The sequence below is a fragment of the Coregonus lavaretus genome, assembly GCF_964263955.1.
Source record: "Coregonus lavaretus genome assembly, chromosome: 15".
Taxonomy (NCBI): Eukaryota; Metazoa; Chordata; class Actinopteri; order Salmoniformes; family Salmonidae; genus Coregonus; species Coregonus lavaretus.
This window is the reverse complement of record NC_140002.1, coordinates 770,618-787,849: the sequence shown is the minus strand read 5'-3', so window position 1 is coordinate 787,849 and position 17,232 is coordinate 770,618. Positions and strand designations below refer to the sequence as shown.

Below are 17,232 nucleotides of genomic sequence, written 5' to 3'. Positions count from 1 at the left end.
CCACCAAGCACCGTGAGCTGCCCACCATCAGCCTGACCAAGTCCTCCAGCACCCCCAAGTCTGCCTCTGACACCACCCACCTCTCCCCCAAATCAGCCGAGTCCCACCACAGCCCACGCAGGACCAGCCCCACACCACACGAGGTGAGACCACCAGCACTGTTTCACATCATTCAATCACTACTCACTAGGGAGAATCACTACTCACTAGGGAGAATCACTACTCACTAGGGAGAATCACTACTCACTAGGGGAGAATCACTACTCACTAGGGGAGAATCACTACTCACTAGTGGAGAATCACTACTCACTAGGGGAGAATCACTACTCACTAGGGGAGAATCACTACTCACTACGGAGAATCACTACTCACTAGGGAGAATCACTACTCACTAGGGAGAATCACTACTCACTAGGGGAGAATCACTACTCACTAGGGAGAATCACTACTCACTAGGGAGAATCACTACTCACTAGGGGAGAATCACTACTCACTAAGGGAGAATCACTACTCACTAGGGGAGAATCACTACTCACTAGGGGAGAATCACTACTCACTAGGGAGAATCACTACTCACTAGGGATAATCACTACTCACTAGGGGAGAATCACTACTCACTAGGGGAGAATCACTACTCACTAGGGGAGAATCACTACTCACTAGGGAGAATCACTACTCACTAGGGGAGAATCACTACTCACTAGGGGAGAATCACTACTCACTAGGGGAGAATCACTACTCACTAGGGAGAATCACTACTCACTAGGGGAGAATCACTACTCACTAGGGAGAATCACTACTCACTAGGGGAGAATCACTACTCACTAGGGAGAATCACTACTCACTAGGGGAGAATCACTACTTACTAGGGGAGAATCACTACTCACTAGGGAGAATCACTACTCACTAGGGAGAATCACTACTCACTAGGGAGAATCACTACTCACTAGGGGAGAATCACTACTCACTAGGGAGAATCACTACTCACTAGGGAGAATCACTACTCACTAGGGGAGAATCACTACTCACTAGGGAGAATCACTACTCACTAGGGAGAATCACTACTCACTAGGGAGAATCACTACTCACTAGGGAGAATCACTACTCACTAGGGGAGAATCACTACTCACTAGGGAGAATAACTACTCACTAGGGAGAATCACTACTCACTAGGGGAGAATCACTACTCACTAGGGGAGAATCACTACTCACTAGGGAGAATCACTACTCACTAGGGAGAATCACTACTCACTAGGGAGAATCACTACTCACTAGGGAGAATCACTACTCACTAGGGAGAATCACTACTCACTAGGGAGAATCACTACTCACTAGGGAGAATCACTACTCACTAGGGGAGAATCACTACTCACTAGGGAGAATCACTACTCACTAGGGAGAATCACTACTCACTAGGGAGAATCACTACTCACTAGGGGAGAATCACTACTCACTAGGGGAGAATCACTACTCACTAGGGAGAATCACTACTCACTAGGGAGAATCACTACTCACTAGGGGAGAATCACTACTCACTAGGGAGAATCACTACTCACTAGGGAGAATCACTACTCACTAGGGAGAATCACTACTCACTAGGGGAGAATCACTACTCACTAGGGGAGAATCACTACTCACTAGGGAGAATCACTACTCACTAGGGAGAATCACTACTCACTAGGGGAGAATCACTACTCACTAGGGGAGAATCACTACTCACTAGGGAGAATCACTACTCACTAGGGAGAATCACTACTCACTAGGGGAGAATCACTACTCACTAGGGGAGAATCACTACTCACTAGGGAGAATCACTACTCACTAGGGAGAATCACTACTCACTAGGGGATGATCACTACTCACTAGGGAGAATCACTACTCACTAGGGGAGAATCACTACTCACTAGGGATAATCACTACTCACTAGGGGAGAATCACTACTCACTAGGGAGAATCACTACTCACTAGGGAGAATCACTACTCACTAGGGGAGAATCACTACTCACTAGGGAGAATCACTACTCACTAGGGAGAATCACTACTCACTAGGGAGAATCACTACTCACTAGGGGAGAATCACTACTCAATAGGGGAGAATCACTACTCACTAGGGAGAATCACTACTCACTAGGGAGAATCACTACTCACTAGGGAGAATCACTACTCACTAGGGGAGAATCACTACTCACTAGGGGAGAATCACTACTCACTAGGGAGAATCACTACTCACTAGGGGAGAATCACTACTCACTAGGGAGAATCACTACTCACTAGGGAGAATCACTACTCACTAGGGGAGAATCACTACTCACTAGGGAGAATCACTACTCACTAGGGAGAATCACTACTCACTAGGGAGAATCACTACTCACTAGGGGAGAATCACTACTCACTAGGGAGAATCACTACTCACTAGGGAGAATCACTACTCACTAGGGGAGAATCACTACTCAATAGGGGAGAATCACTACTCACTAGGGAGAATCACTACTCACTAGAGAGAATCACTACTCACTAGGGAGAATCACTACTCACTAGGGGAGAATCACTACTCACTAGGGAGAATCACTACTCACTAGGGGAGAATCACTACTCACTAGGGGAGAATCACTACTCACTAGGGATAATCACTACTCACTAGGGAGAATCACTACTCACTAGGGGAGAATCACTACTCACTAGGGAGAATCACTACTCACTAGGGAGAATCACTACTCACTAGGGAGAATCACTACTCACTAGGGGAGAATCACTACTCACTAGGGGAGAATCACTACTCACTAGGGAGAATCACTACTCACTAGGGAGAATCACTACTCACTAGGGGAGAATCACTACTCACTAGGGGAGAATCACTACTCACTAGGGAGAATCACTACTCACTAGGGGAGAATCACTACTCACTAGGGGAGAATCACTACTCACTAGGGAGAATCACTACTCACTAGGGAGAATCACTACTCACTAGGGGAGAATCACTACTCACTAGGGAGAATCACTACTCACTAGGGGAGAATCACTACTCACTAGGGATAATCACTACTCACTAGGGGAGAATCACTACTCACTAGGGAGAATCACTACTCACTAGGGAGAATCACTACTCACTAGGGGAGAATCACTACTCACTAGGGAGAATCACTACTCACTAGGGAGAATCACTACTCACTAGGGAGAATCACTACTCACTAGGGGAGAATCACTACTCAATAGGGGAGAATCACTACTCACTAGGGAGAATCACTACTCACTAGGGAGAATCACTACTCACTAGGGAGAATCACTACTCACTAGGGGAGAATCACTACTCACTAGGGGAGAATCACTACTCACTAGGGAGAATCACTACGCACTAGGGAGAATCACTACTCACTAGGGAGAATCACTACTCACTAGGGGAGAATCACTACTCACTAGGGAGAATCACTACTCACTAGGGGAGAATCACTACTCACTAGGGAGAATCACTACTCACTAGGGAGAATCACTACTCACTAGGGAGAATCACTACTCACTAGGGGAGAATCACTACTCACTAGGGAGAATCACTACTCACTAGGGGAGAATCACTACTCACTAGGGAGAATCACTACTCACTAGGGAGAATCACTACTCACTAGGGAGAATCACTACTCACTAGGGGAGAATCACTACTCAATAGGGGAGAATCACTACTCACTAGGGAGAATCACTACTCACTAGGGAGAATCACTACTCACTAGGGAGAATCACTACTCACTAGGGGAGAATCACTACTCACTAGGGGAGAATCACTACTCACTAGGGAGAATCACTACTCACTAGGGAGAATCACTACTCACTAGGGAGAATCACTACTCACTAGGGGAGAATCACTACTCACTAGGGAGAATCACTACTCACTAGGGGAGAATCACTACTCACTAGGGAGAATCACTACTCACTAGGGAGAATCACTACTCACTAGGGAGAATCACTACTCACTAGGGAGAATCACTACTCACTATATATTAGACATGCCACTGACATCTTTAGTCATGAGAATAATTGCTAAGCTATTTTCAATCAATTGGGCTCAAATCTTCCTCAAGTCCTCAAGATCAAACCACTCATGGATTGTCTCCTCTAAATGGCATTATCATTCCTATGGATTTGCATGTCAGACTTCATGGATTAAAAAAACGTCATTAGCCTTTTTCTCTCTCTCTCATGGCACTGACTGTCCTAGCTAAGGATGAAATAAACAATGGCAAATACAGCACATACAGTGTTAGAGATAACAGAATAGGACCTAGTTGAGGTTGGGGGGTCTGTCTGCTATCAGTGTTAGAGATAACAGGGTTTGGCCGGCCGGGATTTCCTTGTCCCATCACGCTCTAGTGACTCCTTGTGGCGGGCCGGGCGCCTGCAAGCTGACCTCGGTCGCCAGCTGGACGGTGTTTCCTCCGACGCATTGGTGCGGCTTGCTTCCGGGTTAAGCAAGCAGTGTGTCAAGAAGCAGTGCGGCTTGGCAGGGTCGTGTTTCGGAGGACACATGGCTCTCGACCTTCACCTGTCCCGAGTCCGTAGGGGAGATGCAGCGATGCGACAAGACTATAACTACCAATTGGGAAGAAAAAGGGGTAAAAGTACAAAAAAAAGTATTAAAAAAAAACAAAAAGGACAGAATAGGACATTGTTGAGGTTGGCTGATCTAAGTCTTCTCTCATTCAGTTTCCAGCTTTGTGCATTAACTTTTTTCTGTCTCTCTCACATGGCACTATAGTGTAGCACATCCAGTCTCTCTGTAGTGGGTATCTATCCTCCCTCTCATCCAGTCTCTCTGTAGTATCTATCCTCCTTCTCATCCAGTCTCTCTGTAGTGTCTATCCTCCTCATCCAGTCTCTCTGTAGTGGGTATCTATCCTCCCTCTCATCCAGTCTCTCTGTAGTGGGTATCTATCCTCCCTCTCATCCAGTCTCTCCATATTGGGTATCTATCCTCCTTCTCATCCAGTCTCTCCATATTGGGTATCTATCCTCCCTCTCATCCAGTCTCTCTGTAGTGGGTATCTATCCTCCCTCTCATCCAGTCTCTCTGTAGTGGGTATCTATCCTCCCTCTCATCCAGTCTCTCTGTAGTGGGTATCTATCCTCCCTCTCATCCAGTCTCTCTGTAGTATCTATCCTCCTTCTCATCCAGTCTCTCTGTAGTGTCTATCCTCCTCATCCAGTCTCTCTGTAGTGGGTATCTATCCTCCTTCTCATCCAGTCTCTCTGTAGTGGGTATATATCCTCCCTCTCATCCAGTCTCTCTGTAGTGGGTATCCTCCCTCTCATCCAGTCTCTCTGTAGTGGGTATCTATCCTCCCTCTCATCCAGTCTCTCTGTAGTGGGTATCTATCCTCCCTCTCATCCAGTCTCTCTGTAGTGGGTATCTATCCTCCCTCTCATCCAGTCTCTCTGTAGTGGGTATCTATCCTCCTTCTCATCCAGTCTCTCTGTAGTGGGTATCTATCCTCCTTCTCATCCAGTCTCTCTGTAGTGGGTATCTATCCTCCTTCTCATCCAGTCTCTCTGTAGTGTCTATCCTCCTCATCCAGTCTCTCTGTAGTGGGTATCTATCCTCCTTCTCATCCAGTCTCTCTGTAGTGGGTATCTATCCTCCCTCTCATCCAGTCTCTCTGTAGTGGGTATCTATCCTCCTTCTCATCCAGTCTCTCTGTAGTGGGTATCTATCCTCCCTCTCATCCAGTCTCTCTGTAGTATCTATCCTCCTTCTCATCCAGTCTCTCTGTAGTGGGTATCTATCCTCCCTCTCATCCAGTCTCTCTGTAGTGGGTATCTATCCTCCCTCTCATCCAGTCTCTCTGTAGTGTCTATCCTCCCTCTCATCCAGTCTCTCTGTAGTGGGTATCTATCCTCCCTCTCATCCAGTCTCTCTGTAGTGGGTATCTATTCTCCTTCTCATCCAGTCTCTCTGTAGTGTCTATCCTCCCTCTCATCCAGTATCTCTGTAGTGGGTATCTATCCTCCCTATCATCCAGTCTCTCTGTAGTGGGTATCTATCCTCCCTCTCATCCAGTCTCTCTGTAGTGGGTATCTATCCTCCTTCTCATCCAGTCTCTCTGTAGTGGGTATCTATCCTCCTTCTCATCCAGTCTCTCTGTAGTATCTATCCTCCCTCTCATCCAGTCTCTCTGTAGTATCTGTCCTCCTTCTCATCCAGTCTCTCTGTAGTATCTATCCTCCCTCTCATCCAGTCTCTCTGTAGTATCTATCCTCCCTCTCATCCAGTCTCTCTGTAGTGTCTATCCTCCCTCTCATCCAGTCTCTCTGTAGTGGGTATCTATCCTCCTTCTCATCCAGTCTCTCTGTAGTGTCTATCCTCCTTCTCATCCAGTCTCTCTGTAGTATCTATCCTCCTTCTCATCCAGTCTCTCTGTAGTATCTATCCTCCCTCTCATCCAGTCTCTCTGTAGTATCTATCCTCCTTCTCATCCAGTCTCTCTGTAGTATCTATCCTCCCTCTCATCCAGTCTCTCTGTAGTATCTATCCTCCTTCTCATCCAGTCTCTCTGTAGTGTCTATCCTCCCTCTCATCCAGTCTCTCTGTAGTGGGTATCTATCCTCCTTCTCATCCAGTCTCTCTGTAGTGGGTATATATCCTCCTTCTCATCCAGTCTCTCTGTAGTGTCTATCCTCCTTCTCATCCAGTCTCTCTGTAGTATCTATCCTCCTTCTCATCCAGTCTCTCTGTAGTATCTATCCTCCCTCTCATCCAGTCTCTCTGTAGTATCTATCCTCCTTCTCATCCAGTCTCTCTGTAGTATCTATCCTCCCTCTCATCCAGTCTCTCTGTACTATCTATCCTCCTTCTCATCCAGTCTCTCTGTAGTGTCTATCCTCCCTCTCATCCAGTCTCTCTGTAGTGGGTATATATCCTCCTTCTCATCCAGTTTCTCTGTAGTGGGTATCTATCCTCCTTCTCATCCAGTCTCTCTGTAGTGGGTATCTATCCTCCTTCTCATCCAGTCTCTCTGTAGTGGGTATCCTCCCTCTCATCCATCCATCCATCCATCCATCCATCCATCCATCCATCCAGCCAGCCAGCCAGCCAGCCAGGCAGCCAGCCAGCCAGCCAGGCACTACCAGCAGCTGGCCCTCTAAAGATCATATTTAGTGAGATAATCCCACTGCTCTGGATTCTGCTGTGGATTATGAAGGATGTAGTAGTTGTACGTGATTATCCTGAAAAGGTTTTTCCCAGGCAGGGAGCTGGAAATATGATGTCTGTTTTCTCATTGTTTATGTGTAGTTTATCATTCATACCCTATAACTAGTCATACAACCAGACGATGAACGAACACACTCAACATCTGTATCGGTGCGTTTGTATATCAGTGTGTGTATCGGAACCCTATCAGCCCTGGTCAAAAAGTAGTGCACTATATAGGGAAGTAGTGCACTATATAGGGAAGTAGTGCACTGTAGCCTATAGGGAATAGTGTGCCATTTAATCCGACTGGCAGCCTATGTTTGTGTCGCCCTGCAGTATTAGCCAGAGGGAAACATAGGCGGTCATCATTAAGCTGACGCTGGGAGCATTTTGAGAGAAGAGAAGGTTCTGTTTAAGCAGGTTGTTAGTGGCCAATGTCCCAATCCACTGTGAATTGTGACCACACGTTATACATGAATCTCTTTGCACAATCTCTGATGTAGAGGGAGAAAGTCGAGGGTAGAAAAACAATACATCATGCGTGTGGCCTTCTACTATTCAGGAGGCATTGATCCAGCCAGGGGTTGGGAAGGTTTTGACTTGCTGGCAGCTCAAAGTTCCAATACAAAGTATATACCACTTAGCAAGCGCTTTTATCCAAAGCTACTTACATTCCAGTGAGCGCATACATATTTTGCATGAATATGTAATATGTTCCTGACTAGGAATGGACAAAACCCCTGCAGGGATTTAGATTGCTAGCGCCAAGCCACTTACCCACTGACCCGCACAACAGGTTTCCAGTGCCTCATTGTTGACTGTCATGTTGTCAGGTTGACACGGCCAGTGAAGTGGAGGAGTTGGACATTGATGTGTCCCCAGCGCCTTGCACAGCTCTCAGGGGAGCTTCCCAGCTACAGGTATTCATCGCCAGATACAGGTAAGGACTGGCAGACACAGCTTTGGCCAAATCAGCAGTATGCCTTCACTATGTTGTTGATTTATTTTTTTATTTAACCTTTATTTAACTAGGCAAGTCAGTTAAGAACAAATTCTTATTTACAATGACGGCCTACACCGGCCAAACCCGGACGACGCTGGGCCAATTGTTGCGCCGCCCCTATGGGACTCCCAATCACAGCCGGTTGTGATACAGCCTGGAATCGAACCAGGGGGTCTGTAGTGACGCCTCAAGCACTGAGACGCAGTGCCTTAGACCGCCGCGCCACTCGGGAGCCCAAACGTGTTGTTGATTTCTCCAAGTTATTGTTTATATGTTAGTTTTAGTGGTGTTAGTTAGTAGAAAAAAATTGAAGACCAGTTATGTTTCTCGGTATACAACAGTAACAATAAAATGAGATGAGTTGTGTTTCTAATACATAAGTGTTGATAACGTGGCTTTATTTTTCTCCAGCTATAACCCCTATGATGGTCCTAATGATGGGGTGGAGCTACCACTCACCGCTGGGGAGTACATCTATGTTTATGGCGGCATGGATGACGACGGCTTCTACGAAGGTGAGCCTTCTCCAAAAACGTTTTAACACTGAAAGTTAAAAAAATAATGAACACTGAAATGTTAACACTGAGAGTTTTTAGTGTCTTGAAACGATTTACCAAACACAAGTCCTCTCTCTCTCTCTCTCTGTGTCCCTCTTCAGGAGAGCTGATGGACGGGCGGAGAGGGCTGGTCCCCTCCAACTTTGTGGAGCGCGTCTCAGACGACGACATGATGAGCGCCCACTTTCCAGAGGGCACGGACATGTCCCACAACTCCCTGCTGGACAGCAGCCTGCACAGCGCCAGTCACCAGCACCACCTCTGCCTGGGGGGCCCCGTAACCTCTGAGAGGACTGACCCTACGTCAGCAGTCTCCGTCCCCTCAGTGGAGCAGGTCTCCTCGGACCCCTCCCTCCCAGACCTCCTTTCCCCAGCCCCCCTCACCAACGGCCTGGATCTGGACCTAGAGGTGGGGGTGGACACTGTGCCTTACCCGCGCAAGCTCACCCTCATCAAGCAGCTGGCCAAGAGCATCATCATCGGCTGGGACGGGCCGCTGGTGCCGGCGGGCTGGGGCAACGTGTGGAGCTACAATGTGTACGTGGACCAGGAGCTGAGGCTCAACGTGCCCTTCGGCTCCCAGACTAAAGCTGTCCTGGAGAGACTAGACGTCAACCTCAAGGCCTACCGGGTGTCTGTACAGAGCCTGACGGAGCGCGGCAGCTCAGACCAGCTCCGTTGCTCATTACTGGTGGGTAGGGACGTGTGTGTGGCGCCTACCCAGCTCAGAGTCCACCGGGTCACCGCCACCTCGGCCAGCCTGGCCTGGCTGCCTAGCAACAGTAACTATGTGCACATTGTGTCCTTGAACGAGGAGGAGATGGAGCTGGTGAAGGCTGGCAGCTACTCACTGTGCCTCAGTAACCTCACGCCCAGCCTTCACTACACAGTCAAGGTGGAGGCTCAGCCGCCTCAAACCCCCTGGGAGATACCCCAGGAGAGACGGGAACACAAGACCGCCATCACCACCTTCACCACGTTGGCCGCAGGTACGTGAGCGAGACAGGGGAGAGAGATACTGGAGATCAGAGATACACTACTCAAGTCTGAGTAGGGGGGCTGAAGAACTGCTGGTTTTATACTCTACATGAAAGCTAGTTTTTTTTTGGCCAGAGATTCCACTCAACTGGTGTCCCCCCCGGTCTTTAAAACAGTCCCTGATTAGAGAGGAGGAATGTAGTCAGGGGCTGTTTAAGAGCTGATATTTCCTTGTGGTTTGATGTTTAACCCCTCCCTCTCCCAGGCCCCCCAGACGCTCCTCTGGACGTGCAGCTGGAGCAGGGGCCCTCCCCGGGCATCGCTCTCATCAGCTGGCTGCCTGTCACCATCGATGCTGCTGGGACCTCCAACGGGGTTCGCGTCACCGGATACACAATCTACGCTGACAAGAAAAAGGTGAGCGCTGTAGTATTATTCCCCCGATTGGTCAGTTTGGCCGGGCGGCCAGCTCTAGGAAGAGTCTTGGTGGTTCCAAACTTCTTCCATTTAAGAATAATGGTGGCCACTGTGTTCTTGGGGACCTTCAATGCTGCATATTATTATTATTATATTATGGTATTGTGTTTCTGCACTGGAAACAGAGCGGAGTGTTTTAGGTTTTGGATGTAATGGGGCTGAAATTATGCTGGAAGGGAAATGCTTCTGAAATTAGTTTGAATTGGTGTGTCTGTCAGGCCAGTGTTTTAGGAGAGGTTCTGTGCTCTAAATGCCCATTGAGTATGTGTTGCTGTCTTTCTCAAGACAGCGGTGTGTGTTTTAAGTGTTCCACAGTATTTGGGGTGCTTCAGCTTCGACTCTAATGATGTCTTGTCCTGGTGCTGACTTTTGTATTGTTTGTGTCAGATGTGTTTTATGTCTCTGTGTGAGGATAGTGTGTGTCTGACCCCTCCCCTCTCCTGCCATTCCCTAGGTGTTGGAGGTGTCGTCCCCCACGGCGGGCAGTGCCCTGATGGGCCCGTCTCAGATCCAGTCCCTGATGGCAGCCCACGAGCTCACCGTGCGCACCGTGTCTGCCCACGGGGAGTCCACCGACTCTGTGCCAGTCAACGTGCCCGCCAAGTTGGCCGCCATCATGACGGGCCAGGCTTCGGCCACCTCCGCATCCTGCTCCTCATCACCCCCCGTTCACCAGTCACCCCCTGTCCACCAGTCGCCAGCCTACCAGTCACCTGCTGTCCACCAGTCTCCCCCCTTCCTGTCTTCGTCACCACCCGTCCAGCCCCAATCCCCGTCCTACGGGAACTCAGCTGCCAAAGTCTCCACGCTGCCCTACCCCACTGCCTCGCCACCACTAGACGTCGCACACGCCATGGGCCCCAACGGGGGGCTGCCCTCTGCCAACTCTCCCCCAGTCCACGCTCTCCACACAGAGGCCTCCTCCCCGCACCCTGCCTCGTACGCGGAGGTCTGGGCTAACCCCTTAGCAAAGTCTCCTGCCCCCCCTCAGGCTGCCTTGGCAGTGCATGAGGCTATGTCACCTCCAGTAGCACCAAACTATCAGGTCAAGTTACCATCAGTACCGTCAGCCTATGAGGCCATGATGTCACCACCAATACAACCAGCCTATCAGGCCATGCTACCACCAGCCTCTCACATCAACACAACGGTACGTACAACAATGCTTAAACACCTGCTCTAGAACTCTTATTTAGAACTCTAGAACTCAGCTGCTGTAGATTTCTCGTCTAGAACTCTAGAACTCACCTGCTATAGAACTGTCATCAAGACCTCACCTGCTCTAGAACTCTCATCTAGAACTCTAGAACTAACCTGCTCTAGAGCTCTCATCTAGAACTCTCATGTAGAACTCTAGAACTCAGCTGCTCTAGGATGCTGATCTAGAACTCACCTGCTCTAGAATGCTCATCTAGTACTCTAGAACTCACCTACTCTAGAACACTCATCTAGAACTCTAGAACTCACCTGTCATTATCTAGTCTACATTATTGTAACTATTTTAACTAAGTGTACATAATACTGTACATACTGTATTGTCTGTTCTCCTTGCCCCCCAACCAGAGCCCACGTCTAAGCTCAGCAGCAGCGATGGAGCAGAGCAGAGCAGACACAGACAGCCCCGGAGTTCCCCGTCCCGTCATGTCCATCACAGACTTTTTCCCTGTGGAGGACTACTCCCGTGCCAACCTTTCAACCCCTGAGCCCTACCCCACCCCGCCCAAGGCCCCTGTGGCTCCCGCTGGGGACCTCATCAATCACCTGGACTCACACCATCTCCAGCCCCCCAAAGCCCCCTCTCCCCTGGAGTCAGAACCAGACTACTCCATGGAGAGGTCGACCGCACGCCTGGAGTCCATGGAGGAGTTCCTCAGGCAGGACCAGGACGCAGGCTTCAATAGGCAGCCACAGGTTAGTTCATTAGTTAGTTAATTCGTTAATTTGTTAGTTACAGTGCATTCGGAAAGTATTCAGACCACTTGACTTTTTCCACATTTTGTTATGTTGCAGCCCTATTCTAAAATTGATTTATTTATTTATTTCCCTCATCAATGTACACACAATACCCCATAATAACAAAGCAAAAACAGGTTTGTACAAATGTCTAAATGTATCACATTTACATAAGTATTCAGACCCTTTACTCAGTACTTTGTTGAAGCACCTTTGGCAGCGATTACAGCCTAGAGTCTTCTTGGGTATGACGCTACAAGCTTGGCACACCTGTATGTGGGGAGTTTCTCCCATTATTCTCTGCAGATCCTCTCAAGCTCTGTCAGGGTGGATGGGGAGAGCCGCTGAAGACCTATTTTCAGGTCTCTCCAGAGATGTTCGATCGGGTTCAAGTCCGGGCTCTGGCTGGGCCACTCAAGGACATTCAGAGACTTGTCCCGAAGCCACTCCTGCGTTGTCTTAGCTGTGTGCTTAGGATTGTTGTCCTGTTGGAAGGTTAACCTTCACCCCAGTCTGAGGTCCTGAGCGCTCTGGAGCAGGTTTTCATCAAGGATCTCTCTGTACTTTGCTCCATTCATCTTTCCCTCGATTCTGACTAGTCTCCCAGTCCCTGCCACTGAAAAACATTCTCACAGCATGATGCTGCCACCACCATGCTTCACTGTAGAGATGGTGCCAGGTTTCCTCCAGACGTGACACTTAGCATTCAAAGAGTTCAATCTTGGTTTCATCAGACCAGAGAATCTTGTTTCTCATGGTCTGAGAGTCTTTAGGTGCCTTTTGGCAAACTCCAAGTGGACTGTCATGTGCCTTTTACTGAGGAGTGACTTCCGTCTGGCCACTCTACCATAAAGGCCTGATTGGTGGAGTGCTGCAGAGATGGTTGTCCTTCTGGAAGGTTCTCCCATCTCCACAGAGGAACTCTGGAGCTCTGTCAGAGTGACCATTGGGTTCTTGGTTACCTCCCTGACCAAGGCCCTTCTTCCCCGATTGCTCAGTTTGGCCAGGCGGCCAGCTCTAGGAAGAGTCTTGGTGGTTCCAAACTTCTTCCATTTAAGAATAATGGAGGCCACTGTGTTCTTGGGGACCTTCAATGCTGCAAACATTTTTTGGTACCCTTCCCCAGATCTGTGCCTCGACATAATCCTGTCTCGGAGCTCTACGGACAATTCCTTCAACCTCATGGCTTGGTTTGTGCTCTGACATGCACTGTCAACTGTGGGACCTTATATAGACAGGTGTGTGCCTTTCCAAATCATGTCCAATCAATTGAATTTACCACAGGTGGACTCCATTCAGGTTGTAGAACATCTCAAGGATGATCAATGGAAACAGGATGCATCTACACTCAATTTCAAAGGGTCTGAATACTAATATTGTATTTTATTTGTAATAAATGTTATAACATTTATAAAAACCAGTTTTCGCTTTGTCATTGTTGGGCATTATTGTGTGTAGATTGATGAGGATATATTTTTTAAAATCCATTTTAGAATAAGGCTGTAACGTAACAAAATGTGGAAAAAGTCAAGGGGTCTGAATACTTTCTGAATGCACTGTAGTTAGTTAGTTAGTTAGTTAATTAGTTAGTACAGACTGTGCTTCTTTGAATTTCTTTCATTAGTCCATTGTTGATATTGTCCCAAAATGTTTTGCCTGTCAGCAATCAAGTTTTCATGATACAGTATATAACTTTCAAAATACAGAAATACATCCGGTATTATGCATTTTGCGTCATATGATGCTGCGTTTTACATCATATGATGCAAAATGCAACATACGGCTGTATTTCTGTATTTTGAAAGTTATATACAGTACCAGTCAAAAGTTTGGACACACCTACTCATTCAAGGGTTTTTCTTTATTTGTACTATTTTCTACATTGTAGAAAAATAGTGAAGACATCAAAACTATGAAATAACACAACATTTTGGGACTGTATTAACAATGAACTAATGAAACAAATACGGAATACCTTTAAATGTCATGGACAGTTTCCTGGGCAGATACGATCTGCACGCTGCAGCAGACACCTCTCAATTACTCTTTACTGTCTTAGTGTTCTCCTCTCATTGGCTAGTACTCTCATTGGCTAGTACTCTCATTGGCTAGTACTCTCATTGGCTAGTACTCTCATTGGCTAGTACTCTCATTGGCTAGTACTCTCATTGGCTAGTTCTCTCATTGGCTAGTACTCTCATTGGCTAGTACTCTCATTGGCTAGTACTCTCATTGGCTAGTACTCTCATTGGCTAGTACTCTCATTGGCTAGTACTCTCATTGGCTAGTACTCTCATTGGCTAGTTCTCTCATTGGCTAGTACTCTCATTGGCTAGTACTCTCATTGGCTAGTACTCTCATTGGCTAGTACTCTCATTGGCTAGTTCTCTCATTGGCTAGTACTCTCATTGGCTAGTACTCTCATTGGCTAGTACTCTCATTGGCTAGTACTCTCATTGGCTAGTACTCTCATTGGCTAGTACTCTCTGTATTTTAATCCTCTGATGATGTGGATAACGCAGGCTCAGAAAGAAACTCTTACATTTAACATTGTAGTCATTTAGCAGACGCTCGTCACCAGAGCGACTTACAGTTAGTGAGTGCATACATTTTTCATACTGCATACTCTTAGAGAGCGGAGTGGCCATGCCCTCACACACAGGTTGAAGAGTGCCAACATCACCCAGCCTCACCCCTTGTTTTTGATGAACCAGTTACTCCTCTGGGTCTAGGAAAAGGCTGTGGGATCATTATGTATCAACAGGGTGCTTCAGACTAGAGAGCGTTGAGGATAGAGGCAGGATACCAAGATATAACAGGGCTCATGGTACAATTTAGGCTAAGAAAATGTACATTTGGGGGATTTACCTTAATACATTAAAGTTTCGCTTGCATTGGCACCTACAGTTAATAGCAATAAAAAAAGATCAACTCTAAACGTAGATTTGTGTGTTTTGTATGAGTTAGATACAGGCTATGACATCATTGGTTATTCCAAATGCCTGTCCTGTTGGATATGTTTTACACGAGTTGGATAAGTAACATCATTGGTTATTCCACTGTCTCTAAGCCTGTTGGATATGTTTTACACGAGTTGGATAAGTAACATCATTGGTTATTCCACTGTCTCTAAGCCTGTTGGATATGTTTTACACGAGTTGGATAAGTAACATCATTGGTTATTCCAAATGCCTGTCCTGTTGGATATGTTTTACACGAGTTGGATAAGTAACATCATTGGTTATTCCACTGTCTCTAAGCCTGTTGGATATGTTTTACACGAGTTGGATAAGTAACATCATTGGTTATTCCACTGTCTCTAAGCCTGTTGGATATGTTTTACACGAGTTGGATAAGTAACATCATTGGTTATTCCAAATGCCTGTCCTGTTGGATATGTTTTACACGAGTTGGATAAGTAACATCATTGGTTATTCCACTGTCTCTAAGCCTGTTGGATATGTTTTACACGAGTTGGATAAGTAACATAATTGGTTATTCCACTGTCTCTAAGCCTGTTGGATATGTTTTACACGAGTTGGATAAGTAACATCATTGGTTATTCCACTGTCTCTAAGCCTGTTGGATATGTTTTACACGAGTTGGATAAGTAACATCATTGGTTATTCCACTGTCTCTAAGCCTGTTGGATATGTTTTACACGAGTTGGATAAGTAACATCATTGGTTATTCCACTGTCTCTAAGCCTGTTGGATATGTTTTACACGAGTTGGATAAGTAACATCATTGGTTATTCCACTGTCTCTAAGCCTGTTGGATATGTTTTACACGAGTTGGATAAGTAACATCATTGGTTATTCCACTGTCTCTAAGCCTGTTGGATATGTTTTACACGAGTTGGATAAGTAACATCATTGGTTATTCCACTGTCTCTAAGCCTGTTGGATATGTTTTACACGAGTTGGATAAGTAACATCATTGGTTATTCCACTGTCTCTAAGCCTGTTGGATATGTTTTACACGAGTTGGATAAGTAACATCATTGGTTATTCCACTGTCTCTAAGCCTGTTGGATATGTTTTACACGAGTTGGATAAGTAACATCATTGGTTATTCCACTGTCTCTAAGCCTGTTGTGCTGTGTGGTTGTGTCCTGTGGATCAGCGTTATACTGCTGGCCTGGTGGAGCCAGAGAGCAGCAGGGGCTCTGACCTATCCGATATCCAGGAGGAAGAGGAGGATGACCTCTACTCCGACCCCCCTGGACCCGCCATGCCCCGGGGGTACACCACCGGAGCTAACAGGGTAAACACTCACCACACACAGCTGATCTGACTCATCTTTGCTGTGGAGGACAGCCTCTGCTTTTGTTACATTTGCTTTTTTTCTTCTTTCACTCTTGAATTCACTCCCCGTTTTGATTCATTTTGTTTTCTTTTTCTTTGTACGCCTCTCCTTTGTACGTCACACTCCACCCTCACTCTTCACTGTTTCCTTCTGTCACCCTGCCCACCACTCCACCCTCACTCTTCACTGTTTCCTTCTGTCACCCTGCCCACCACTCCACCCTCACTCTGTCACCCTGCCCACCACTCCACCCTCACTCTTCACTGTTTCCTTCTGTCACCCTGACACCACTCCACCCTCACTCTTCACTGTTTCCTTCTGTCACCCTGCCCACCACTCCACCCTCACTCTTCACTGTTTCCTTCTGTCACCCTGACACCACTCCACCCTCACTCTGTCACCCTGCCCACCACTCCACCCTCACTCTGTCACCCTGCCCACCACTCCACCCTCACTCTGTCACCCTGCCCACCACTCCACCCTCACTCTTCACTGTTCCTTCCTGACCTCCTATCTCTATCCAACCTCCTACCACATCCAACCTTCGTACCGTCAACCTGTTACACCCCCTCCTCGATGACCCTTGACCCATGAACCCTGTAGCCAGACCAGTGGGAGGTGCCGGACAGTGACGAGGAGATTGTGGAGAGGATCCTGAAGCTTCCTCCTCAGGCCCAGACTCAGGCGTACCACTACAATCACGATCATCATCACCATAACATGCACCTGTTCAGCATCCCAGAGGTCACTGATGAAGAGGACAACAGCGTGGACGAGGA

The 17,232-nt window shown here is 47.3% G+C and overlaps 1 protein-coding gene across 1 annotated transcript in view; it reads left to right on the top strand.

Annotated features, from left to right (window-relative positions):
• Positions 1–17,232, top strand: part of tspoap1 (TSPO associated protein 1) — a gene marked incomplete at both ends in the record, with an annotated part of 178,869 nt that overhangs the window by 137,572 nt on the left and 24,065 nt on the right. The window contains 9 exons of the mRNA XM_084178264.1: positions 9–143; positions 8,011–8,117; positions 8,592–8,695; positions 8,839–9,726; positions 9,981–10,132; positions 10,647–11,342; positions 11,756–12,103; positions 16,271–16,411; positions 17,057–17,232. The exon at positions 17,057–17,232 is cut by the window's right edge and continues 673 nt beyond it. Coding sequence (XP_084034390.1) covers positions 9–143; positions 8,011–8,117; positions 8,592–8,695; positions 8,839–9,726; positions 9,981–10,132; positions 10,647–11,342; positions 11,756–12,103; positions 16,271–16,411; positions 17,057–17,232 — 2,747 coding nt within the window. The remainder of the gene's footprint in view (positions 1–8; positions 144–8,010; positions 8,118–8,591; positions 8,696–8,838; positions 9,727–9,980; positions 10,133–10,646; positions 11,343–11,755; positions 12,104–16,270; positions 16,412–17,056) is intronic.